Here is a 24,722-nt window from a genome sequence, read left to right on the forward strand (position 1 = left end):
GCGTTCTGTTGAAGAAGTAATATTTACATACAAAGGCTGAAGCTATAAAAAGACTATTACAAAGAACAGCAACTCAGCGACCGCAACGACGAATCCAGGGACCGAGTCCGACGAGCTCGAAGCGGCGGAGGACGAGGCAGGAGTGCGCTTCACCATCGCCGGCCCCGCCACCGCATAATGCTTCGTCGCGTGCCTCCCTTCTTCCCCCTCCGCCGGCCTCTCTCCCTCGCAGTACCTGACGCCCGACATCGACTCCATCCCCTCGTATCTGCCATTGCTCAGATCATAGCACAGCCCCGAGTTGTTGTGAACCATCAGCTTCCGGCCCATATTCCACACTAGTTCCCGGCCGATGGGGATCGGTCCGGCGAGCATGTTGTCGTTCACTCTCAGCTCGCTTAGCTTCTGCAGCTTCATCAAGTTTCTGGGCAATGAACCGTTGAACTTGTTGTCGTCGAGATATAGAACCCGAAGCTTTTCTAGTTCTCCAATCGATTCGGGTATGGGTCCTCGCAGGCCCATGTTGGATAGCACAAGAGTGTTTAGCTCCGTCATGCCCTTGAATGCCTTCTCTGGTATCGTGGCCGAGCTCATGGGGTTGCTGTTGAGGAGCAGAGTGGTCAATGAGTTAGGGAAAGAGCAGGGGAATGGGCCGGAGAGTCGATTGTGGCTCAAATCCAGTAGAATTAGGACCGTCAGCTCGCTGAGCGATGGCGGAATTGGGCCGGCGAGAAGATTCTGGCTGAAATCGATTTTGACCAAGGAATTGCACTGGGAAATCGAGCTTGGAATCCGTCCCTGGAGGTGGTTGTGGCTGACATCCATGACTGTCAAATCCGGGAAGCTGAAATCCGGCAGCGGACCGTTGAGTTGGTTATAACTGAGGTCGAGTAATCGGAGCCGCGTCAGCCGCCGAAGCGAAGTGGGAACGGAATAACTCAGCCCGTTGCCGTGGAGGTCGAGCACGCGGAGCCCGGTGAGGTTCCCGAGCTCCTCCGGGATGCCGCCGGTGAGCTCGTTGTCTCGGACGACGAGAGAGCGAAGCATTGGGCCGAGCCCACCGAGGAAGGCCGGGAGTCGGGTGTTGCCGCCGGCGAAGCAACGGTAGAAGAAGAGGGAGCGGAGATGGGGGAGCGCGAGGAGCGCCGGGGAGAAGCCGGCGCGCGCAAGGTCGCAGGTGGGGAAGGCGGTGTCGGCGGAGAGGGAGCCGAAGGCGAGGGAGACGACGTGGTAGACATCCTCGGTGTCGGGCATGCACTCGATGCCGTGCCAGCGGCCGCGGCACACGTCGGGGATGGATGTGGCCCACCCGTTGCCGGTGGCCTCCATGATGGCGTACACCGCGCGCTGCTCGGCGGGGTCGGTTCGGGCGCGGTCGGAGAAGCCCGTTTGCGGGGTATCGACGAGAGGGGAGGAGGAATCCGGCATGACCACGGTGTACTCCGACGAGAACAGGGGAACAAACGTTAGCATGAGAAGGCACGAGAAGGTTGCGACGGCGGCCATTTTGGATGGGAATTTGGAGGGAAGGGAGGTTTTATACGTGGAGCGAGAGCGTGGGGCAGCGAAAGGGCAATAAGTGTGATCACGGGGAGGGAAAGGCAAGGGAGGAATTAATGAAGTTGCATTGAATTGGCTTCACGGGAATGTCGCCGGAGCATTAAGCTCTCCACTAATTCGATTGATGGGGAAGATTCAAATAAGCAAGCGTCGGGCCCGGCCCAATTAGCCAAGAGAAGACTCAGTCTCCGCGTTGGGCCAGGCCCATGATCGTTGGATCTTGCACCCGCGCCATTGCCTCTCGCTTCCGCCAGAACGTCTCCTCCTCGCCGATTTCTTCGACTCTCGCTTCTGCCACAATCTCCACCTCCGAAGGCTCCTCCTCGCCGATTGCATCCACTCGAGCCGCGTCCCAGCTGCCAGACAGGTGTGCAACGATGGCCGACGAGGGCGTGTTCAACGAATGCCCTCCTTATCAAGGGATGCCTCCAGCAACTCGGCGGGTGTATACGTAAACCTGGAGATGGTGGTGCTAACATCTTGTTCAGCATGAGCCTGACGGACACACGTTGGTATTGCAGCCGCACGTAAGGTCTTAGCCGCGGGATTTTCCCTAATGAATCTACCCTGGATGTTGCTCTCACTCACGCCTCTGCAATCATGCTTGGTTTTGTATCAAACTTGCTTTCATCGGTTGCTTTGGTTGAAAGGTATGGATTTTTTTTTAACAGGATGGAGATTTAGAATGCTATCTTGAGTGGTATGATTGGTGTTCCAAGACAACCAGTCACGTGAAGCTCTCAATTTGTTCAATTGGATAGTCATGGAACGTAGATAATCCTTTCTCAATCTATTTTCGCTAATGTGATTCTTGCTTGTGCGAATTTGGGTTATTGGGAGGGAGGTAAATTTAACAGAGGACAAGTACTTGGGATTTGCATCGGAATACCAAACACGTCGATAGTCTCTGTGCTAGGATCATGCGTGCCAACTGTAGAATGTTGAATGCTTCACTGAGCATTCTTGTCAGAGATGAGGAAATGAGAGACTTTATTTACTTCAAATATAAATTAGTGAAACCCTGTGCTGAGATTAGCACCATCAATAAGGTTTTGAGTCTCCCGTTTGAAAATTTATAATTTTCATTTGGCTCTCTGCTGTGTCCTGCATTCGCTTCCTAAAGATAATAATGGGCATTCATGCTCAGGCTAGCAAAATACGCTCTGAATTAAAGATGGTTCCAACTCTCCTATGGATGCATATACAGAGTGTGGAATTATGACCGCATCAAGTAAAATATTAAATGGAAAATATGTATACTGAGCTGGAAGGTTGTCTGATGCATACAATTTAGTCAAAAATATGATTCAAGGATCTGAAAAATCATACTATTTAAGGGGTGCCTTGCTTAGTGCTTCCAGATTGTATTTTGATCATCCTAGTGTAGTGGCAGCTGCCAAGCATCTCTTCCAGCTAGAACCAAAATTGTAGCAAATTAAAAGATGCTTCCAGTTACATATACATCAGGGAGAACTAATGTTAATGGTGTTTCATAATACTGTGTCCAAATGGTTTGTGGAAGATTCCTTGTTTGAGTTGCTCTAGATGTTGGAAGTTGACCGTTTTCCTTGTCATGATCCGTGATCTGAAACTGGGTGTCATGGTTTGACTCAAGGATGGAGTTAGACTTACATCCTGGCTATTTGACTAGCCCATACCTGAAGTAAAGCTGATGGCATGCTAAGCAAACAAACAACCTTAATTTGTTTCTTCCTCTTGCTCATAGATTCTATCTAGAGTGAAATAGTTTACATCAACTAGTGTGCATAAAGAATTAAATAGGCAAAACAGAGACATGCTATTGAAGTGAGAAGGATTGTCAATAATGGATGGTTTTGTTTGACCAATTGATTTATCTTTTTTTAGCTTTCAAGTGGAATGGGATATTATGTTGCAATTGCACCCCATTTTACTCAGAGAAGCTGTCTGCATTGGCTTCCAGTTTACTACATGATTCTTTACATGGGAAAAAAATTTGAGGCGGTTAGTGTTGATTTTTAACTAATATCAGGAAAGGCACTAAAAGATTAAGTACATCTGTGATCTACAATGACTTCTATGAAGTAAGGTTTATTAGGTTTACCTAGAGAATGCTCATTGCGAATTATTTATTGGGAGAAAAGAAACCTCATGGTCTATTTTAAGTAAAATCTGAATTTGATTTTTTTTCTTTATCTGTACCCACTACTAGAAGGGGAGCCTTAGCGCAACAATAAAATTGTTGCCGTGTGACCTAGAAGTTACGAATTCGAGTCACGGAAACAATCTCTTGCAATGCAGGGTAAGACTGTGTACGATAGACCCTTCTCCAGGATCTTGCATTAATGGGAGCTTCGTGCACCGGATTGCACTTTACCCATTGTGCCAACCACTACATGATCATACAAGACTGTTTGTCATATGAATGACTGCTAATTCTTGCCTTTTGGATAATCATCTGGGCCATCCAGTGATGACTTTTCTATATTCGATGTTGAATTGGAATTGGGTTCACTAGATCTAGATTATACATACTTAAATGTTGACATTAAGACCATTCCTGCTAGTTTTGGTGGGCTTACTGACCGAGAAGAACTGTCTACTGTTTATGGGTAAGGAACTTGATACTGATTCCGCTATGCATTGATGACATGTAATTTTATAAGCAGGACTACATCAACACTGTTGGAAAGTAAATGTGGATTGTGCCCATTTTGTTGTCATTATCTAACTGCCAGCTGTTTGGGGTCAGTTACATGAATCTTATCCCTCTAGTGTGCCTTGTGTGACATATGAAACTAAAAGTGATTGACTGGTATTTGTTGCAATATTCTCAGATCATACTACTTTGATAAATTAAATAGAGATGAATAGATTTTCTCATGCCTGTTTATCTAAGATTGATATTAAAAATGCAGTTTTGGAAATGGAAGAGATTGAAGCAGTAACTGCCGTGAATGCTCCAGAAGTGGCATTCTTTTGTGTTGGTTACTGTGCATAATTGTTTTTTTACGGCCATTACTTGGATTAAGACCTAATAATGAGAATGGAAACATGATAGTTCCAAGTGATAAAAATTTCAGGAGGTGGCTCCAAAACATTTTAGAGTTCCTACTCAGAATTAGCTATATAGCTTGTGCCGCTGTGCAAGACCATATGAGTTCAGATAAATAACAGATCTACTGTATAGTAATTGTGATTATCCATTGATTATTGATCATGAAAAAAGAATGAGTGTGGTAGCGTAGGAATTGTTGATCGAGGAAACTGTAAAGGATGCTGCTGATTATGATGTCAGTATCTAATGTAAATTGGAGATTACACAGAGTGGTCTATTTGAATTGTCTGGCAAGGAGGATCTATATATACTAAGATTATGACAGTTACCTCAGTTCTTCAGCATTTGGGGATTTACTAGAGTTCTCTTTTGCACGATACTTTCCATTTCCTCTGGTGTTTTATTTCTTAGTTTAAGTGAAAAGTGATTTTCGTTGGCTTTTACTTTAGCACATGCTTTAAATTTGTTAAATTGGCAGATGTCGGCAGGCCCTATGTTCTTCTACATCCACCTTTACTTCCTGTGTGCAAATCCAATTGTGCAAATTTCTGATTTTTGTTTCTGTTCATCCTCATGCATGTTTAGATCCTTGGTTAATTTATTTGGCCAATTGTGCAATCGCCTGATTAAGGGATTACTGTACTTGTGGGTCCACCATCTGAAAATAGATCTCAGCCTACCTAACCAACTTCAGGATTGCACATTGAAATGGTCCGATAGCTCAAGCTTGAATCAGACTGGTGATCCTGACCTTTGCCTGGCTTCCCAGTGACAAGCAGCACATTGTGGGACCTTCGTTTGCAGGTTTCCTGAGGGTATTCATTTTTCTACGAAGCAGCAGCAGCAGCTTTTGATTAGATTTTGAGAACGGTTGCTCGGAATTATGCAGGAGTAACTTTCAATGTGCAATCATGTCACCTTTTGAATTGTATCTGCTGTTGAATTCCAATAACAGGACAGCAGTAATCCTTACCGTAGACCCACCAGAAGATTGTATGCTCTGTAAAGGCCAAGAATTTTGATTGAAAAAAGATCGAAAATAGCAAATGTATCTTGCAAGTTTCAACATGTGTGGCTCACCTTAAATTAAGGAATCTGCTTCTACTTCAGCAACATGATATCCAGAGACTAAGGCATGGGCAAGTTGGTACAAGGATCTCTGGAGCTCATTCAGTTATCATTTTCTCGGATGGCCACGGGTAAGATGTTAGTATTTTTTTTGACTTAATTTTGCTGCTTGTTATTTGGGTAATGGACCTTGATTTGACAAGTTCTTCCAGCACTTCAGTGTGCATTCCACCATGCTTGGTTAACTTATGCTTCTTTGTTACATTTTGCAGTTGATGGAACAGAAAAAGAAATGTCCATTATAAAGCCAATACCTCTGGTCCACTAGTTACAAAACATGTGTTGTTGGTTATGAGAATTTGAAATGAAAGGCTCTGACTTTAGACAAACCGGACGCTCTTGGTAAGAAGGAATTTCGACATAATGATGTAATGGGTTGAGCATTTGGTAAATGCGCACACTATATTTCAGCTCTGAGCTTGATTTCTTGCCAGCGATCAACTACTTGTCATATTTCAGAGGTTCTTGATTTATTGAGAAAAATATGGAGAATTTTGACATTTTGTTGTCACACGGTTCGATACAGCCAAATTAACCTTGGAGCAGGTGGCTGGTATATTTGTCAGTTTCAGACACAAAGGAAGAAATATTTGTCAGTGTCTGCACCTAATAATACTCTGTTCCAAACAAGTAAGGTGAAAACCTAACATTTTTCACCATGATGACTGCTGGATCATATAATAAACCAAATTGTTGTCTCATATGAAATAAATTTGGTGGTTGTAAGAATTTAGCTGGGCAGTTACATGGACCATCCAGTATTGCAGATGAAAGCAGACAAGATGCATCGATCATCAACGTTCTTGCTTCCTACCGATCATGAACAGTCGAAGTGTCCCCAGCAAGTAGGTGGAGTTAGAAAAGGACCATTTTTTCTGCTGCTGCTGCTATAATTGTTCTTGCACTAGATTTCACTTCAGCTGCCACCGTATAGTATCACTGTCGTAGTCCTAAAATCTGAGGCTAGTGTGATGATAACATCTGCTGCTGCCCTGCCGCAATACCTGCCTCCGTCATATCAAATCAAATCTGTATTTAAATTGTGGAGTGTGAAAAAGGAGGGGAAAAAAGGACATGTTAAAATATTAAAATATATATATTGTCATATTTTTCATGTTTGTAAGGTCTCTTTTTGATGATAAATGAAAAGGACATTTTGGAAATTTCCACCCATGAAAAAAGAAATGAAAAAGAAGAAAGTAAAAGCTGCCAAGTCTTTGCCGAGGCTTGAGACTCCCCTCCTCCCTCTGCTTTGGAGAAGCTCAGTGCTGCACATGCCTCGCACTTAGTCACACTAGTCATCTCCAAACAGATAAAAAGACGACTTCAATTCCTTTTGGAAACTTTATTTACCTTGTGAGCAAATCGTTATGCAATCCATTGCCTTGCATGAGTGACATGATTCAGAAATATGAGCACATATCCAATCCTTTTCGCCTACTTGATTTTACCACTTTATGGGGGACTTTTCTAGTACACGTTTAGCTGCACATCATTTTGATGCACATCCTGAAATTTATCTTGCAACAGAATAAAAACATTTAGTTCTAAAAAAGTGTTAGCAATATAATTTAGATTTTCTGTCTGTAGGAAAAAAGGTTGTTTTTTTTGGCATCGAGTCAAATGAGCGGCGGATGTGATCTCCCGCGTGAAGCGTGCCAGCTGAGATCACGTCGCTTTATCCTGTCGTAGGCCACAGGCTCAGGTCAAAGGCGGGCAGGAAGGAGAGCAGACAGCCGTGCTCTCCCTCTCGCTCTCGCTCTCCAATCGAATCCGAATCCGAATCCGAATCTGATTCATGACGCGGCTACTACTGTCAGCTTGATGCCACTGCTCTCCTTCGCTCTGCTGCTGAAGGAGCCGCGCCGCGCCCGAGCGCGCTCATGCACGGCACCAGGACCACGCCCCCTATTGCATGCGTGACCTTCTTTAGCTTGAGCCTGCCTTTTGATCTTTTCTTCTTGTTCCCTCCACAACTACAAAAGCCCTCAAAGCAAATCCCTAAAGGCAAAGCCGTAGCCCACAGCGAGCGAGCGCCATGAAGCTCCTCAGACTCCTCACTCAAGCTAAACATGGAGGCGGACCACTTTCCCTTTCTTCGAGACGGGCCGCCATCGTCGCCACCACCATCTCCACCACCGTTGACGTCGTCGGCGGCGGCGGAGATTGTGAGGACGACGGCCCTTTCTTCGACCTCGAGTTCACCTTACCACTGCCGGATGGAGCGCGGCATGAGGAGGAAGACGAGTTCGAGCTCGCGATGTCCCCAGAGAGTGCAAGGTGCGATCTTGAAGGCGGCGGCGGCAGCCTCCGACGAATCGACGCCGTCGCCGTCTTCTCTGACGACCTCTTCCTCAAAGGTAGCCTCCTCCCGCTTCAGCCGCCTTTGCTCAGTGATTTTGCAGCGTCGGAGCCAGGTCCGTCGAGGCCTCAAGTTTCCGGATTTCTCAAACCCGTCGCCAAGTTTCGCGCCTTCAAGCTGGGATTCCGCAGGAAATCGAATTCGAGCTTCCCGCGAGCTGATCCCGCTGACAAACCGTTCGTGAATTTCAAAACCGAGGAGGAGGCGCCCCACTTCACCAGGGACATCAGCTCCCGAAGCTCCTGCAGCAGCAGCTCCGGCTCGAGTCGGCTTCCTAAGGACGTGCTTCGGCGATACATCAGCAAGATCAAGCCGCTCTATGTCCGGTTCTCTAAGCGTTACGGCAACAAGCTACGCTTCTCCGGGCCGCTGGGATCCAGCGACGCCGGTAAGGTGCGGCCCGCCGGGGAGCTAGGCGAGGATAGCTTCGGAGATCACCCGAAAGATCAATCTTCGGCGGCGAGTGGCTGCAAGCGATCGTTGAAGGTTCGAGATGCGAACATCCCAGCGGGGCTGAGGGTGGTGTGCCGACGGCTGAGGAAGAGCCGATCAGCGTCGGCCGCCGTCTCGTTCCGCTCTCCGTCGCTGGTGTCCGGGCGACGCGACGACTCGCTCCTGGAGCAGCAAGACGGCATCCAAAGCGCCATCGCCCACTGCAAGCGCTCCTTCAACAAAGGTACCATCATCTCTCGAGGTCGAATCCCCACCACCCCCATGTGTAATAATCTAACTCGCGGGGTCAATTCTCTCTGCAGGTTCCGAGTCGCCGCTTACTCGATCAAGAAGCGATCCCGGCGACGGCAGATTAGCAGAATCCAGCAACAGCTGCAGCCACGTCGTATGATCATATAGTCCGTTCTGAATTTTTATTAAAACGGAGATCGATTTCAATTCACCATGAAAATCAAATCCCGTCATTTCTTTATCTATCACACTGTTTACTCCGCGTTTATGTCAGCGGTTCGCGCGAAAAACCGCTTGCGCTCCCTTCCACGTACATTTCCATGTAACGTTTGTAACTACAAAGAATTCTGGTGGTCGTTTGATTACTCGACTGCTCGTCTTCTAAGACATCTAATGATCTGATATGTTCTTGATGCACCCCGAAGCAATGCAACCAACCAATTATGGTCCTGGAATGATGGCGAGGAAGAGGACAAGAGCACCGGGAGACGACAAAGACCTGAATGATTCCAAGTGTTGGAAATCGTGCCATCCTTTTGAATATTTAAGTAACTGGCGACAGTCTTTGTTTTTCTTTTTCGGAAGCAGAGGTCGTCTCTTACCTTCTTTCCCTTGGCTTTCCAAGGGGCGAGCGCGTAGGTTAGGACATCGGCAACACGAAATCCTCCCGTTCTTTTTGTTGTTTCAGTTCTGAAAAGAAAAGTGAAGACAATGACCGGAACAATAAAAGCTTTGACCACTGAAAAAAAAAATGAGCCACCACCCCTCGCTCCTCTCTCTACCCCACTAATTGCCTCCATTTCCTTCATCCTCTCTCTCTCTCTCCCTCTTGTGGTCACACTGACATTGGAAAATTTGCCTGCTTTCTCATGGATGAGTTAGCATAGGGTTCTTCTCCAATGCCACTGCATGCATGAAATGACGATCACGAAGCAGCCAACGCTTCCACCGAGAGAGGGCTGCAGCCACCTGCAGGCGACTTCACTTGGAGCAGTATTTGCAGCAGTCGAATAATGACTTGTGCTACTCGATCACAGCCGAGACGGAGCTGCTCAACTTTGACTCATCATTGCGCTAGATTTCGCTTTGTTTATCTTGCACGGCGTATCAAAGTTTATGTATATTTTAATTATTTGGAATAGAAAATTAAAGTCAGTTAAAATATGCTTTAGAAGACATGAAGCCCACGACTATAAAGCAGTGGGAATGTCCAATTAAAGGCAGTAGGAATCCAAAGTTGTGTTTTTTTTTCTTTAATAATACTTACTATTTTTAACAATTATTAAATCTTTACTACACCATTATAGCTATTATATAGTTTATAAATATTTATACTAAATTTAATCTGGTTAAAGCGATGTTAATTAAATTTAAATAGTTTTAAGTAAGTTGATAAATAAAATTTTAATATAAAAGTATTTAATGTGTAATTTTTTTATTAAAAATTAATTCTTTAACACATTGCAATTTTTACTCATCACTGTAGTTTCGTGTATGGATTGTTTGATTGCTTAATCATCCAACGGGTGGAACAGTGGACAAAAGCAACTTAATTGGTGCATGATATTATTACATCGGGAATAATTATTGCATAGGTATATTTTTGATATTAAATAAATTATTTTCCTCTCTAATTTAACTATCAAATAAAATTAAAATACAACTTATATATAATTAAAAATATTTACCCCAATTGAAATTCAAACTATACTACTACCAATTGTGCTCTTTTTTTTTATTATTATTCAGTGATGGAAATGATAGTTTGTGACTACTAATACCTTGAGGATTTAAATTACGATTTTTTACTTATGGATTTTAAACGGTAGAACTTCATTAAAATAATTTTCAAAGTAAAATATTTTGATGATATTTTCTCATATTAAAATGATAATACGAGGTCATTCTATTTGTATTTTTTTACTTTCTAATTTTAATTAAAAATACATTGATAATATTAATTGATCAATATTAAACTACTGATTTATTGATCGGCCTCGACGCCGTGAAGTTCATCGTCCTCACGAACGGAGTCATCGTTAGAACCATAGTCACGTTCATCGATCAATCCTCGGCCTCCGGCGCGTACGCCACCCCCACCACCGTCTCGTTATAGAGGAACGCTGTCGTGCTGCTCCTGAAAGGGCCTGTCCAGGTGAGGGAGTTCACTGCGAGCTTGGGCCACTTGAGCTGGAGGAGGGTGAAGGCATGGACAATAGCGGTCATCCCGAGGACCATAACAGCCTAGCCACAGCAGCCGCGGGACCGAGAACCACGGGAAGAGCTGACTCGGCGGTGCTGCTTTCCTCGTCTGAGGTCAGTGGAGGTGTACTGCGCGATGGGGAGGGGCTTCGTCTTCTCTACTCCCACCTTGTTCTCCCATGGTTTTATACGCCGTGCCCTGCTCCTGCTCTGTTTCTATATACGAGTAACTCCATTATCCTCTGCTCTTGCTCTGTTTCTTTTATTTGTATATTGATGATACCAGTGATCGGTGAATTTTACTCAATTCGTCTTTGGCAAAGTGGATATCAATATAAAATGAGACCAGTTCTTGTTGATAACATCAATTGATGATGACTGTTTCGGTCGGATGTGGTAGACAGTTAAACTATCAACTAGTAAAGCGTTCGAATCATGCGAGATCTCATTTTTGTCGGTGAAGTAACCTAAAAGTAAATGAGCGAGAAGGTTAGATTGGTGTCGAGAATTTCCTATAAACCATTCTGACGTTCAAATTAGTATTCATGAAAAAAGATGATAATACAGAAGAAGAGGTGTATGAAATTGCTGAAAGAATTTTCTATACATGTTAAAGAGCATATATATCTATAGGAGAGGCATCTCCACGTCGACCCAGGAGAACTCATCGGTCGGACTCGAAAAGATCAATTCTGACAATTACTGATATGGGACCTCGACATGAGACATCTGGGGACCTAATTTGTTAACCTTATAACCGCTATGTGATTCGACAGTTGTTGATTATTCTTACCTTTTAATTGTATGTGCAGGTATGAAGGTATTCGAGGAATCAGGTCTGACAACCTCATAACCACCCTGACCCTTTGGTAGACATCGCACGTTTTAGGATTTTTGGCAGCTTCTGTGTGAGGTATGGGGAGGTGTTGAGATGAGGCGGTCAAGTTGCTAAGCTGTTAGGTGGTCGAAGAATTGGAGTGCTTGAGTGGCTGAGATGATCGAGACCGTGTGGTCGAGATGGCCGAGTGGCTGAGAGAGATGGAGGGACCGAGTAGTCATATGGTCGAGGGACTGAGAGGTCATGTAGTCGAGATGACTGAATGGTCGAATGGGATGACTGAGACCAAGATGGTCGAGAGAGAGGGAGTGGTCGAATAGTCGAGTGGTCAAATCTGATATGGCCGACATCGAGAGGGCCAAGACTGACATGGTCGAGATCCAGTGGGCGAGAGGCTGAGTGATCGAGTAGTCAGTGGCTAGATGGTCGTGTGGGCGAGTCCGAGATGGTCGAGATCGAGAGGGCTGAGATTGAGATGGTCAAGGGCGAGTGACTGAGTGGCCGAGTGGCCATATAATCGAATCTGAGATGGTCAAGATCGAGAGGGTCGAAACCGAGATGACTATGATCCAAGACTGAGTCCCTGTTGAACCTGATGTACAGTTAGAGTCGGAGGCGACAGCTAGCTATCTCATCACCTGATGAAATTGTTTCTCCTGGACTCATATTACTCGTCACGCCAAGTTAACTTAAACTTGGACCTTCGTTTGACTCGTACCTTTACAGATTAACTTGATCTGTGGCTAGAAATACCACGTCAGAGTAACAGGATTCCACCGCATCAATAAGATCATGTTGATAAGAAGCGAAGGTCACAACGAAAGCTCCTTCCTTCTTGAGAATGCATCGAACCATTACACCGAAAATGAATAACATACAATGTAAACATATATCTTTCTACCACTATGATTAATTGTATCGTTCTTATAAAATCAATCTTCAAAGAGTAGATCTTTGCTAAATATTAATGCTTCAATTAAATTCGATCCTGCTCACTCGACCGCTGCAGAACATCGTGTGTTCTTGATGCCCTGATACGCCATCGACACCTGCAGCGTGATATCGCAACTGACCTTCACGTCTAGGTCCCGCTTGTACATCCCCCACACCTTCATCCTCCCCTGCACCTCCGTCAAGCTCTTCAGCTCCACCTCCACCCCCGTCACTAGCTTCTCGGCCGTCACGTTCATCCTCCTCGCCACCGGATTGGTCATCACATCGACCCTCACCGTCATTCTCACCGTCCGGTCCGCCCCTACCTCCCCGGCCGGCGCGTACGCCACCCCCACCGCCGTCTCCTCGTAGAAAAACGTCGTCGCGGTGCTCCCGAACCGGAACGACGCTACGTTGGGGTTCTTGAGGGATACGTCGGCCTCGAACGTGAAGTTGAAAAGGAAGACGGAGAGAACGTCGTCGTCGACGGCGCCGTTGGCCACGGCGAAGTGGGAGCCTGCGAGGGAGAGGGAGTTGATGGTGAATTCGGGGTCCTTGACCTTGAAGAGGGTTAAGGCGAGGACGAGGGCGGTGATGCCGAGGACGATCACTGCCGCGCCAAAGCACCCGAAGCACCAGAAGGCGCACCGGCGGCGGCGGAGGTAATGGGCCGAGCGCCACCGGCAGGCCGCGGCCGCTTCCTGATCCAGCGAAGGATGCGCAAGCTGCTTCGCATTCCCCGATTCCTTCTCAGTTGCCATGATTCAATCTGTTCCCTATGCTCTGCTCTTCCTCTGGTTCTTATACGGAGTTCGTCATCGTCGCCGGCGACGACACGTTCCGCACCAACATATATGAAATTCCAATTATCTATTAATGATTGAACCAGCAATGCGTGACTGATGCAGGTATTCGATGTGTGACTGCTTTTAGACGTCGAGTTGAATGTTAATGGTAGCTAGATACTAATTCAAATAATGCGTGAATTGACTACAAGTTTCAGAAGCCACAGTAGTTGACTTAATCTTGGTTATTGCTGGATAGCCACTTAGTGGATCCAAGATTAGTACGGAGAGGACATTATCTCAACTTCGTCTTCGTCAAAATTCAATTCTTGTTCACTTCAATAAATATACTCAGCAATAATCAATTCAATCATGCCTCAAAAGATGATTTTCTAATAGGTCTAGATAAAGAGGGAGTAGTTCTTAAATGCAACTTTTAGGTACATAGTTTGAGTCTGAATTTTGTGAGAGGGAGGGATAGAACAAGCCTATTAATATCTCAACATTAATATACTCTCCTCCCTAAGTATGATGGAGATTACTAACGAGTTATATTGAAGCTGTAATTTTAAATCAAGGCAAACTATCAGAATGATTTTGTGCTAAATTGTAACTCAAAGCTCACCAATTTCTTATAGGGTTCTAATTGACTAGAAGACACATCCAAGTATCTATTTGGTCCATTGAATCAATTAAACCTAGTTGGTGATGACATCTAATTCCCTTAGACTTATACCTTTGTAAATCTACGCAAAGTATCGTGATCAATCAAAGTCGATAAATATAACTTAGAACCAATAATTCTATGATCAAAGGTTGCCAATTTATTAGGCAATTTAGGGTTACTTAGTTAAATACTTCATCTTTTAGGGTTATCTAGTTCTTGAACTTCATCAATGCTTCTGGTCCCTTGCGATAGCATTTGCAATGAGAACATCATCTTCCTCCAGTGGAATTCGACCTCTACATGTTTGCGGTCGCATATCAATTTTCTTGCTGGATCGCATAGATATTTTTTTTATCGACGGTATAAAATCTAACGGTTAAAAATAATTTTAAAAAAACATGTAAGGGCATTTAAAAACATAAATAAATACTACTCGACTTATTTTTCATCTTTAAAATATGCATATTTTAAGTTGTAATTATCAGAATATGTTAAAATAAATTAATTTGATTTGATTAAAAATATTATAATAGAACATTTTGTGATCAATTTATTTAAAATTACTTAAATTTAATTAGAATTATTTTAAAATAGTAAAAATTAAAGTGATTTTAATAAATTTAAGAATTTTCAATTAAGTTGATAAAAAATATTTAAATGAAACTGTTATATATATATATGTATATAATATTTTTATCAAATTAAATTGAAAAATAATTTATTTTAATATATTTGAGTTGTTATGATTGTTACACGTTGTGTTATGATAATGACATTGAATTAAAACTATTTTTAAAATAAGAAATATAAAAAAATATTATTATGATTATTATTTTTAATAATAATTAGGGCCAAATTCAATGTATGTAGCCTTGCCAATTATTGCTGATGACATCACCAGATCTTATGACCAATAGTTAACTAATTTTTTTGTCAACCTTATTAATTTGTAACTTAAATTTCTATGGCTTATAAAAACTAATCTTCTGCCAATTAATGCTGATGTACCTTTTTCAGATTCTAAAATGTCACTTCCAAGATTTGGCAATAGTTAATAGTTTATTTTATTTTAATTTTTTGCAATTGAGGTGTAAGAGTATAAGGATGGGGCGAATGGGCGGCCCTTCCCTTAATTTTTTAGGACTTATATAAATATTCTGATTCCGTCCCTATCAAATCAGTTGTACAATAAATTAATTAATAAATTAGTAATCAAAACTCTCCTTATATATTTAAATGGGATGAAAGCTAAAAGAGTTTCCCCTTTTTTGAAAATATAAAAGAGGAGTTTCATTTTGAGTAATTCATGTATAATATAATGCTCAATTATCCTTCAATATATATATATTTTATTTAAATTCTGACCTATCGAATTCATTGCAGTAATTATGAAATTCTAATATTATATATATATTTATAATTATTATAATACACACTTAGATACATATTTAAAAATATTCATATTATAATAATTATGATTTTTTAACTGTCACTATGCGGGTTCAACAAAAATAATTTATAGTTTTTAGAATTTCAATAATTTCTTAGATTTTAGATTTTTTTTAAATATATTTTTAAATTTTCTTGAATTTATAAGATATCAGTTTTCAAAATATATATAACCAATTATATATATCATCCAATAAAAAAAACGAAATGAAGGATAGTGATGGTGAGATTTGGGGATATTATATACACCTAATTCCGCCCAAGTGATTCCGTTGGCTCACATTCCCCTGATTCGTTACTATCTTCTCATGAATGATTAGAATGCTTGATGAATCAGTCGCCACCATGGAGACCTATCGAAAGAAGATCCCGGAATATTTATTATGGAGATTCGTTCATCAAATGAAATCGATGAACATATGGGCAATCGAGAAAAACTAAAGGTAAAAAAGAAGAGAAAAAAATTCTGTTGCTCAACACTCCATACATCTCTAATCACGGTGTCGATGAGGTAAACGGCAGCGTAGCCTAATTCCAGGGGCACGGCACACTCTCCTTTCGGTTTCTTGTTTGACTGATTATTCTACCTGCAAAATTCGTACTCTAGTTCTTTCTTCACTTTGCTTAGAAAATACTTTCTTAGACTTCTTTTTGTTTTTAACAGTATCAGCGTGGCATGGAAAACAAGGCGAAGTTGGAGGAGGATGAGGAATAGTTTATCCATATAAAAATTTTGTTTGTAAAACTTTCCTTTGGAAAAACATTTACAAAATAAAGGAGGAGAGGACCTTCAATTCCCTGCGTAAAAAGTCAGAATTAAATGTTGCTCTGTAGCCACTTAAATGGTGCAAATATGGGCATGGATTATGAAAGGAGATCTGACGCATTATTTAACACTATCGTATTGGAAGTGAAGGAATCAAAAGGACGGCGGGCATTGTAGCTAAATCAGAGCATCAAATTGCGTCTGTCTTTCTAAATTGACAATAAGAACAAGAAATCTACTGTTTCACTTGACTGATCGAGGTCACTGTTGAGGCTGGATCCACAAGACACCCATGCCATTGCCACGAGTATGATGTTTGACGCACGCCAATATACATCGGAGAAAAACACACACCAAACTACTGTTAGACCACATGAGACACGTCCGCGAATGAAAAGCGTAACAACGCACGCACAGTGAATTCCGTGACCTCTTCTAGTTCGCAACTCGCTACGAAGGATCAATAATCAGTAGGCGTCCGGATTCTCCTTGTGGCCTACGAGAGAGAAGAGCTGCAATTAAATAAACTATATATGATGATTGAGCGAGAGGCTATAAATTAAAGCGTAATCGATAGGTGAGAGAGAGCAAAGAAGAAGAGGAGCACGAACTGGCTTGGCTCCCAATTGTCCATTCGTTGCCTCTTCGGGCGTTGCTTGTTCTTCTTTGCCTGCATGCTTCAGTATATAATTTGAGTAAATATATAGAAATGGAGAAGATGGATCACAATTTGCAAGTGGCACCTTTCGTGGCGAAGACGTATGAGATGGTAAGCGACCCGAGGACGAATTTGCTGATCCGGTGGGGGAAGGGGGACAACAGCTTCCTGGTGCTCAATCCCAGTGACTTCTCTCAGCTTCTTCTGCCCTTGTACTTCAAGCATAACAACTTCTCCAGCTTCGTCCGCCAGCTTAACACTTATGTACTCACTCAGCATTATTTCTGGTCAATTTCTCTTCGGTTAATTCCATTTTACTTTATTAGATTGCATATTGGATCAGGGATTCAGGAAGGTGGATCCGGATAGATGGGAATTTGCTCATCTGTTGTTCCTCAGAGGGCAGATTGACCTCCTCCCTCGAATCACACGAAGGACCAAGAAGAGCCAATTTTACGATGCTACTGGCAGCAGTAGCGGCGGTATCAACAACGATGAAAAGAAAGACACGGCAGCGCCTGCAGACATGGAAGGGGAAGTGGAGGACGCGGTGCTGCTGCAGGAGCTCCACCGGCTACGGCAAGAGCAGATGGTGCTCGACGAAGAGCTCCAGCAGATGAGCAAGCGGTTGCAGGCGACCGAGAGGAAGCCGCGTCAGATGCTCTCCTTCCTCCTCAAGATGGCCGAAGAGCCTCAGCTCGTGTCCAGACTCGTCCACTCCAAGAAGCTGCAGTACTCGACGGAGGCCAAGAAGAGGCGTCTCGCTAGCGTCATGCCGACGCTGCCTCCTCCGCATCCGCCGCAGGAGCTCCCTGTTATAGTCTCAGAGGCCTTTCAACAAACAGTTCGTGAGCCATCGTTGCTCGCCGAAGTATACCCTAGCGTTGCAATCCAGAATACCTTCAACCCTATTCCGGTTGGTACCGTCGTCAACCCGCACGAGGTTGGACTCGGCACGAGCTCAGAGACAGCAGCAGCAGCCGCCAATTTCCCCTTCTCTTTACTGGGCCACGTATTTTTCTAATGTTTGATTAATTAATCGAGCAAGGACAAAGCACCACTCCAAATCCAGTCTTGCACCTGTGCGTTAGGAAGATATTTGTGTACTTTTCATAAAGCTCAGCTAATAAATTTAATGAAAACAAACCTATATAATCTTCTCCATATCTATCAATATATATATGAAAATCTTTGAACGGCACAAAGGTCAGAAATGATAGCAAAGATTTACCATATATATTAACCCATCGTTTTCGCTTGCAGCAAGTGTTATCGGAGCTGCGACTCTTCATGGCGTCGAGGGAGCGCCAACAGGCCCAAGTCTGTTGCTTCGCTAGAGTATGAGATAAGGAAGCAGGGAATCTCACGACGTGCCTTTTGTTGAGAAGGATGAGGGGGGCACGGCCTACATGAAATAATTAGTGTGTGGGCCATTTGAGAGATGCCTAATCGGCAGGTCGTAATCCCAGCATTTAATTTGTAACCTGAACAGAGGTGCAACAAATCATTATCTGTTCGGAGAAAAAGAAAACAGTGAGAAACTTTAAGCATGAATATCTTACCGTGAGAAGAACCAGGGTGGTCCACTGTGGATTTGGAGCAGAAAATGGGGGTATGCTATCACAGTTGTTCATCATTATGTATCGTATCAGACATCGACCTTAAGATTGAACGTGCACGGCAATGTTTTTTTACAGCTTCATTTATAATCCTCACGCTCTTTTAGTGAATCCACAATTAAGTAAATATCTTTCAGTATTTTCCAGGTACAAACATAAACACGTTAGCATCAGGTCAGTTAATGCAAAAAAGATGTGACAAGCGAGATGCTGAAAAATATTTTGTATCAACTTTGTACAGCCATTCTGTCTGAAAAGCAGGCCAGAGCCAATTCCATAATCTTGAGAGGTAGGTTTGAGGGCCACAGGATAAGCCTGCAGAATGGAGAAATATCTCAATACCTTTGATTTCTTTTTCATTCTCTTGCTGTGGTCCTGAACTACATTTGATGGTGCTGCACCGGACCTTATGCTAGTGCTTAAGCCAGTAGTTCCTCAACTGAGCCATGTGCAATAATATCTCATCCCGACCTTGGTTGGTGACACTACTAGTCATTATCCAAGGTGGTGCTTCCTGGAAGTACTCACTTATCAGTTTTTGAAAGTCTTCTACATGTTCTTCAGGTCTTTTGCCACCATTCTTCTTCTTTTTGCGCTTGTCGCACTTTGTGAAGATAATTGTCATGGGGATCTGACGGGTCCATGAGAAAAAAGGTGCCAAGTAAAAATCATGAAAAGGATGCCATCTACTTTAAGTAATTAACCAACTCAGAATCTCTTGATGCAAACTTGTTGTATAGATACAACCAAACACAATTTATCTAGGTGTCCAGAAACAAAGACACATCAAGCTTTTATTAAAAGTCCTTGAAGAGACAAAACACATTGCATTATTGATATGCCTAAAATAAAGTGGAATGAGAGATGTCACAATTTCACAATTATTCGGTATATTGCGGCACAACTCCAAGCCATCATCGATAAATTGAGTCAGAATACAACATCTTGGTAGACCATATAAAGACACTGAATTAGCAGAAATTTAACAACAGTAAGACGGAAAATCAGATAATGAGTAGAAAATAATGGTTATTGTTCCACAAGCTGTTTTCCATGACAAGCCATGAGACATGAAAAACAAAAAATATAGTTATTGGACAAAAGAAAACAGGAAAGAGGAAAAGAGATGTTATATATATGAGTGGTGGTTAGTTGTTTGGTCTCCAGAAGAACTTATAAGTAAATATGCTAGGATTGTTTCAAGGCATCACTAATGGTGCTATTGATGACTCTTGTTGCATTTAGAACCCAACGCAAAGCGTAAATTGGCTAGAATTGCAAAGAGCTCTATTCATAAAACCCACATCAAGATGAGGCCAACTAAGAAGAAATTGAGAAACAAACAATTGGTGAACCATAAAAATTTACCTGGTTTTGTCCCAGCCAACTAGCATATTCAAGATCAATCTTCTTAGCAGGGATGCTGCCATCTATAAGTAAGAAGACAGATACTAATGTTGCCCGATTAAGAAAGTAGCTTTTGGTAAAATCATCCCAGTTAACCCGCAGTTCCTGTGGCGCAGCTGCATATCTGCTCTAAAAAAATGTCTCAAGAATTAGTAATTGCAAGTGCTCATCACAGGTAAGACCACCATAGAACCATGAGCTAAATTTTAACAAATTGAAATCAAGGAGGTATCTAGATTAGGTAGAAAGTTTCTGACATAAGAAAATAGCTATATTACCACTTATTTGCCATTCTGCTATCAGCATTGTTAAAAACAAAAAAAAAAAAAACAAATTTGAAGTTGTTATCTTGACCAGTTGGGTTTCAAATCTTAAATGTTTGGAAACTGAAAATTCCAGTCACCAAAAAATAATGAAAAAAGGCAATATTGTATCTGAATTCATATAAATAAACGAACGCTACACAACCAGCAAAGATGATTGTGAGCACGATAGTATGAGGTTTGTCATAAAAAAGAGAGCTTTATTAGAGACATTACCCATAACCAGGCAGATCCACCAGATACCAAGAATCATTTATGCGAAAATGATTAATGCATTGAGTTTTTCCTGAAATAAACAAAGATTATACTTAGCTAGGATTGGAGGCGTGTGGGGAAGAGGGAGAACGAAAAAAAACAAAAAATCTCTGCAAGTCACTCCACTAGACACTTTGTAATCATGAGAGCGTGAAATCGCTATGATAGAAATTCCAATCAAATAAAATCGAATGCACGACTATTGTTCCTTAAACTCTGAGAGAAAAAAAAAATCCCAACCGTGAGACCCAAGTAGCACGTCGCAAAGAAGTATCATCAACGAATAGCATACCGGGCTTCTTGGAGGTGAGCGCGAGGCGCTTCCGCCTGACAATGGAATTAAGGAGGGACGACTTGCCAACGTTTGAGCGTCCAACTAGGGCAAACTCTGGGATGCCGTCGGAGGGGCAGTCCTCGGTCTTCGTACTGCTTTTGACGAAATCAGCGGTGGAGATCTGAGCGTCATGGGCGTAGGGACCCAGCACGATGTTAGATCCTCGGAGCACCCTTGCACTAGCAGCATCAGCCGCTCCGGCAAAGTCCACTCCCGGCGGAACGAAGAGCCTGTCGAATGGTATCTGTACCTGGGCACCCTCTTCTACGATTCGGGGCGAGATGGAGTCGTCAATTTCCAAGGGTGCGGACGCGGCGACCTGCGCTTTGGTGGAGAAGGAACAAGAGCGAGGAAGGAAGGGAGAGGGAGTCTTTTTCCCGGCGGAGAAGAGGAGGAGACGAAAGGATCCAGAGGGAGGAGGGTAGCCGGAAACGATCGGAAGGAGGAGGAGGCGAGGGTGGAGAAGCATCGTGACGGTGCTTGTTCGTGCGTGCGAAAGCTTGGCCGCCCTAGAGCTCACTTGGCCCTAACCGATAAGGGCAAGAACTCTGCTGCATCACTCACGACACGAAACTGAGTCTTCTCTAATCACAACTGATACGTTCGTGGGGTCACAAATTCCACATGACGTCAATTAAAGGCCGAAGAGCTGTTTTCTGTCTCGCTCGAGCCTCTCGGAAGAGATATTGAAATTTTGTCACGTGGAATCAAAAATGGGCCGATATCAGAACGAAAAGGGCCATAAATAAATGGCCGGCCCACGTTTATAAGGATTTGAAAGCGTTGGTGGCGCGAGGGCGGTCGCTGTCCCCTATTTCAACATTTAGGTGGAAGTTATAATGGTAAATGATCATGTTTGGCAGGAGGACATAGTTCATTAGACTTTTTTTTCATGGCGTGTCTAACTTTGTCAGGATAAGGTGTTGCTGATGGCTCAGTTTGTGGATGAGTTCCATCCTGTGTTAGGTTGTGCAGACTCAGGTTGGACTCGCTGCGGGCAAGACATGCCGATATAATTCGGATTGAGTCGAGTCGAGTCGAGTCGAGTGGTAAATGATCCAACCTACTGTGCACTAAGTGAAGTTATTGGCCCGTATGAATGCAGTCTTGCTGGAGTTATTCGCCCGTGTGAGTGCAGTCATGGAGAACAACTCGCAGACGACGTCTGCCAAAAACGACGGCCAATTTATGCTTTTTTTTTTAATGCCAGCGTCGATCGGTATTAGAACTGCTCCTCTTCTTGCCCCCGTTTTCCAACCACTCTTCCTCTCGTTTCTTCAATTCAGTCTCAGCGCGTGTGTTAGAAATCAGTTTTGGGGGGATCATTAATGAACGGTGGTAGCAGCAGCATCAACGACGAGCTGGACACGTACGAGCCCGAGGAGGACGTCGGAGTCGACTCGAGCCCGGCGGCGGCAGCTGGATCCGGCGATGACTCGCGGCCGCCGGCGCAGTCTTTGGTTTCGTCCCCTAAGAGAAGGTGAGTCGATTGGTGGCGCTCTATGATCTTGTTGATTTGAATAATTGGAGTGAGTGAATTGGAGCAGCCGGCGGGTGGTGGAGAAGCGGGTGGTGACGGTGCCGATAAGCGAGACGAAGGGCAGCGGGGAGGGAGCTCCGCCACCGGATTCGTGGGCTTGGAGGAAGTACGGTCAGAAGCCCATCAAGGGATCGCCTTATCCGAGGTAAGTTAAATACGGGGTTGAGATAGGCGATCAATTCATGGAAACGAACTCAAAATTTGGGCATTTTGGTTTGATCGTCGGTGGAGCAGGGGTTATTACCGGTGCAGCAGTTCGAAGGGATGCCCGGGGAGGAAGCAGGTGGAGCGGAGCCGGCTCGACCCGTCCATGATCGTGGTGACCTACTCCTTCGATCACAACCACCCGTGGCCGCTCCCCAAGAACCACCACCACCACAACAACGCGGGGCCGCCAGCTCCGCGGTCGCCCCTCGAGGAGCACCTACCAGTGGTTGCGCCGCCGCCGCCCCTCCCACAGGGGGAACCCAGCCCACCGGAGTCGATCGAGCTGGAGGAGGACACCAAGTTCTCCGACTTGATCCCGGAGGAGTCGTCGCTGCTCCCGCACCCGCAGTGGCTCCCCGTCGACGTGTGCTCCACGGCCTCCCCCTCCGCCGCAGGATCCAGCGAACTCCTCTACGGCTCGGCCTTCTTCTCCGGGGCCGATGCGGCCGCAGCGGCGCTGCCTGAGGAGCGCGAGGAATTCCTGGGCGAAGGCGAGGAGGAGGAGGAGGAGGACTCTCTCTTCGCGGGGCTGGGAGAGCTGCCGGAGTACTCGGTGGTGCTTCGCCGGGGGCTGGCGTCCACATCCTGGGTGGGGACCACCGGCTAACCCCGTCCTCCACGTCCACTCCGCCCGTCGATTGGTTCGAGAAGAAGTAGTTTGACGTATAAAAACCGGCACCATATTTCTTTCCCTTCTTATATTTTTTTCCCCCTATAAATCTTAACTTTCCCTTTCCATCATCAAACACTCAAATAATTAGATATTTATCCATAAAAACAAAATATTTCCCCTTTTTCATTTGTCGTTTTCTGCTCGAAAAGGATGAATTATTGGAGTCGGTACGGTTTCAGAGATTCTTCCGTTGGCGTGCATGCATCGACAAGGCCGCCCCCGCGCCATCATCGGCCGAGCTCCGCCGTCGCCGTTCATTTGTCGCGATTCTATTCTCAGTTTATTTATTTTCTTCCACCACCATGTTCGTCGCTTTCGACGCGTGGGACCATTTCGAAGCGCTCACAATTTGCCCTCCCTTTTTTTGCGGCATTCACGATCTTTGGATCAGATTCCACTGCATCAATGATTGTCGACGAGATGCACATGGAATCCATGGTTAAATTCTTGTCGCAGTTTATCGACGCTAAGATGATGCATGGGTGATTAAGCAATAATTGATCTTACTTAAAGGGCAAGATTAAAAGCAAAGACTATTCAAATGGGAGAGTTAAGAGTGAGATTGGATAACGAGCCACAGAGCCACAACACGTCAGCGATGAGTCTTGTTGATGCTTCATGTCAACATAATGGATTAAGTCATGTGGGGCCCTTCTATGATATCATCTTGATTGGATTTGTCCTCGCAATCAATTTCAGTTGGATAGAAATTGCAATTATATGCCTGCAAATAGTGTGAACACATGAGAATTTCATAACCGTGGCAATTTGATCAAGCTAAACGAGTTTGGTGCATTGATTGGGTTGGGGGAACCTAACTAGTCAATCAAGCAAGACAAATTAATCGAGCAAGACAAGCTAGATGATTGACTAGGATGAACTTGCCAATCAATTTGAGGTAGCCGGACGGTCCAATTGGGTTGGTTGAGTTGAACGGTCGATCGATATAGTTAAGCAAAGCGAGTTGTACTTATTGAATCAGCCTAGTTAAATAGAGTGGTCCAGATTGCACCATCGTTAGGCCAATAATATAGACTTACTCATGATACTGATAAGAATAATTAAAAAAATTAATATTAAATTTCATTCCTCAGCATCAGAACAAATTTAATGCTATTGAAATCCTTGCTACCACTCTAAACTGTGAATATGATAAATCTGCACATTATTTTTTAAACATAATATACATATATATTGAGGAGTTGATAAGATCTTTCGCACCAAGCAGCCATCGACTTTTTGAAAACAAATCGCACACCTTCTGATTCTCATGACAGTATTGCAAGAAGCTATCT

General features: G+C 43.8%; 6 protein-coding genes and 1 long non-coding RNA gene across 7 annotated transcripts; 3 read left to right on the top strand and 4 right to left on the bottom strand.

The window, feature by feature from the left end:
- Positions 1–42: 42 nt before the first annotated feature.
- On the bottom strand, positions 43–1,506 carry LOC141822940 (protein TOO MANY MOUTHS). The gene has a single exon (XM_074710235.1). The coding sequence runs from the start codon at positions 1,504–1,506 to the stop codon at positions 43–45; it is 1,464 nt and encodes a 487-aa protein (XP_074566336.1).
- Positions 1,507–7,574: 6,068 nt separating this feature from the next.
- LOC141825341 (putative membrane-associated kinase regulator 2) lies at positions 7,575–9,136 on the top strand. The gene is made up of 2 exons (XM_074712724.1): positions 7,575–8,763; positions 8,843–9,136. The coding sequence occupies exons 1-2, from the start codon at positions 7,764–7,766 to the stop codon at positions 8,929–8,931; spliced, it is 1,089 nt and encodes a 362-aa protein (XP_074568825.1). The 5' UTR covers positions 7,575–7,763; the 3' UTR covers positions 8,932–9,136.
- A 3,667-nt stretch (positions 9,137–12,803) lies between these two features.
- On the bottom strand, positions 12,804–13,505 carry LOC141823018 (uncharacterized). Its single transcript, XM_074710297.1, has one exon. It carries the CDS (start codon positions 13,503–13,505, stop codon positions 12,804–12,806), a length of 702 nt encoding a protein of 233 aa, XP_074566398.1.
- Positions 13,506–16,509: 3,004 nt separating this feature from the next.
- Positions 16,510–17,289, bottom strand: LOC141824522 (uncharacterized). Its single transcript, XR_012601442.1, has 3 exons — positions 17,155–17,289; positions 17,023–17,088; positions 16,510–16,907 (listed from the first exon to the last, which is right to left on the bottom strand). It is a non-coding gene; the product is annotated as an uncharacterized LOC141824522 (long non-coding RNA).
- Positions 16,975–18,210, top strand: LOC141824521 (heat stress transcription factor C-1b-like). The gene is made up of 2 exons (XM_074711830.1): positions 16,975–17,333; positions 17,413–18,210. The coding sequence occupies exons 1-2, from the start codon at positions 17,121–17,123 to the stop codon at positions 18,091–18,093; spliced, it is 894 nt and encodes a 297-aa protein (XP_074567931.1). The 5' UTR covers positions 16,975–17,120; the 3' UTR covers positions 18,094–18,210.
- Positions 18,211–18,300: 90 nt separating this feature from the next.
- On the bottom strand, positions 18,301–21,669 carry LOC141824557 (GTP-binding protein At2g22870). The gene is made up of 5 exons (XM_074711864.1): positions 20,966–21,669; positions 20,635–20,704; positions 20,057–20,219; positions 18,632–19,319; positions 18,301–18,553 (listed from the first exon to the last, which is right to left on the bottom strand). The coding sequence occupies exons 1-4, from the start codon at positions 21,474–21,476 to the stop codon at positions 19,101–19,103; spliced, it is 963 nt and encodes a 320-aa protein (XP_074567965.1). The 5' UTR covers positions 21,477–21,669; the 3' UTR covers positions 18,301–18,553; positions 18,632–19,100.
- Positions 21,670–22,038: 369 nt separating this feature from the next.
- LOC141824466 (uncharacterized) lies at positions 22,039–23,553 on the top strand. The gene is made up of 3 exons (XM_074711762.1): positions 22,039–22,487; positions 22,555–22,692; positions 22,782–23,553. Exons 1-3 carry the CDS (start codon positions 22,336–22,338, stop codon positions 23,359–23,361), a joined length of 870 nt encoding a protein of 289 aa, XP_074567863.1. The 5' UTR covers positions 22,039–22,335; the 3' UTR covers positions 23,362–23,553.
- Positions 23,554–24,722: the final 1,169 nt, after the last annotated feature.

This window comes from Curcuma longa, chromosome 3 (assembly GCF_044706935.1).
Source record: "Curcuma longa cultivar G26 ecotype Majalengka, Jawa Barat chromosome 3, ITB_CL_G26_1.1, whole genome shotgun sequence".
Lineage (NCBI taxonomy): Eukaryota > Viridiplantae > Streptophyta > Magnoliopsida > Zingiberales > Zingiberaceae > Curcuma > Curcuma longa.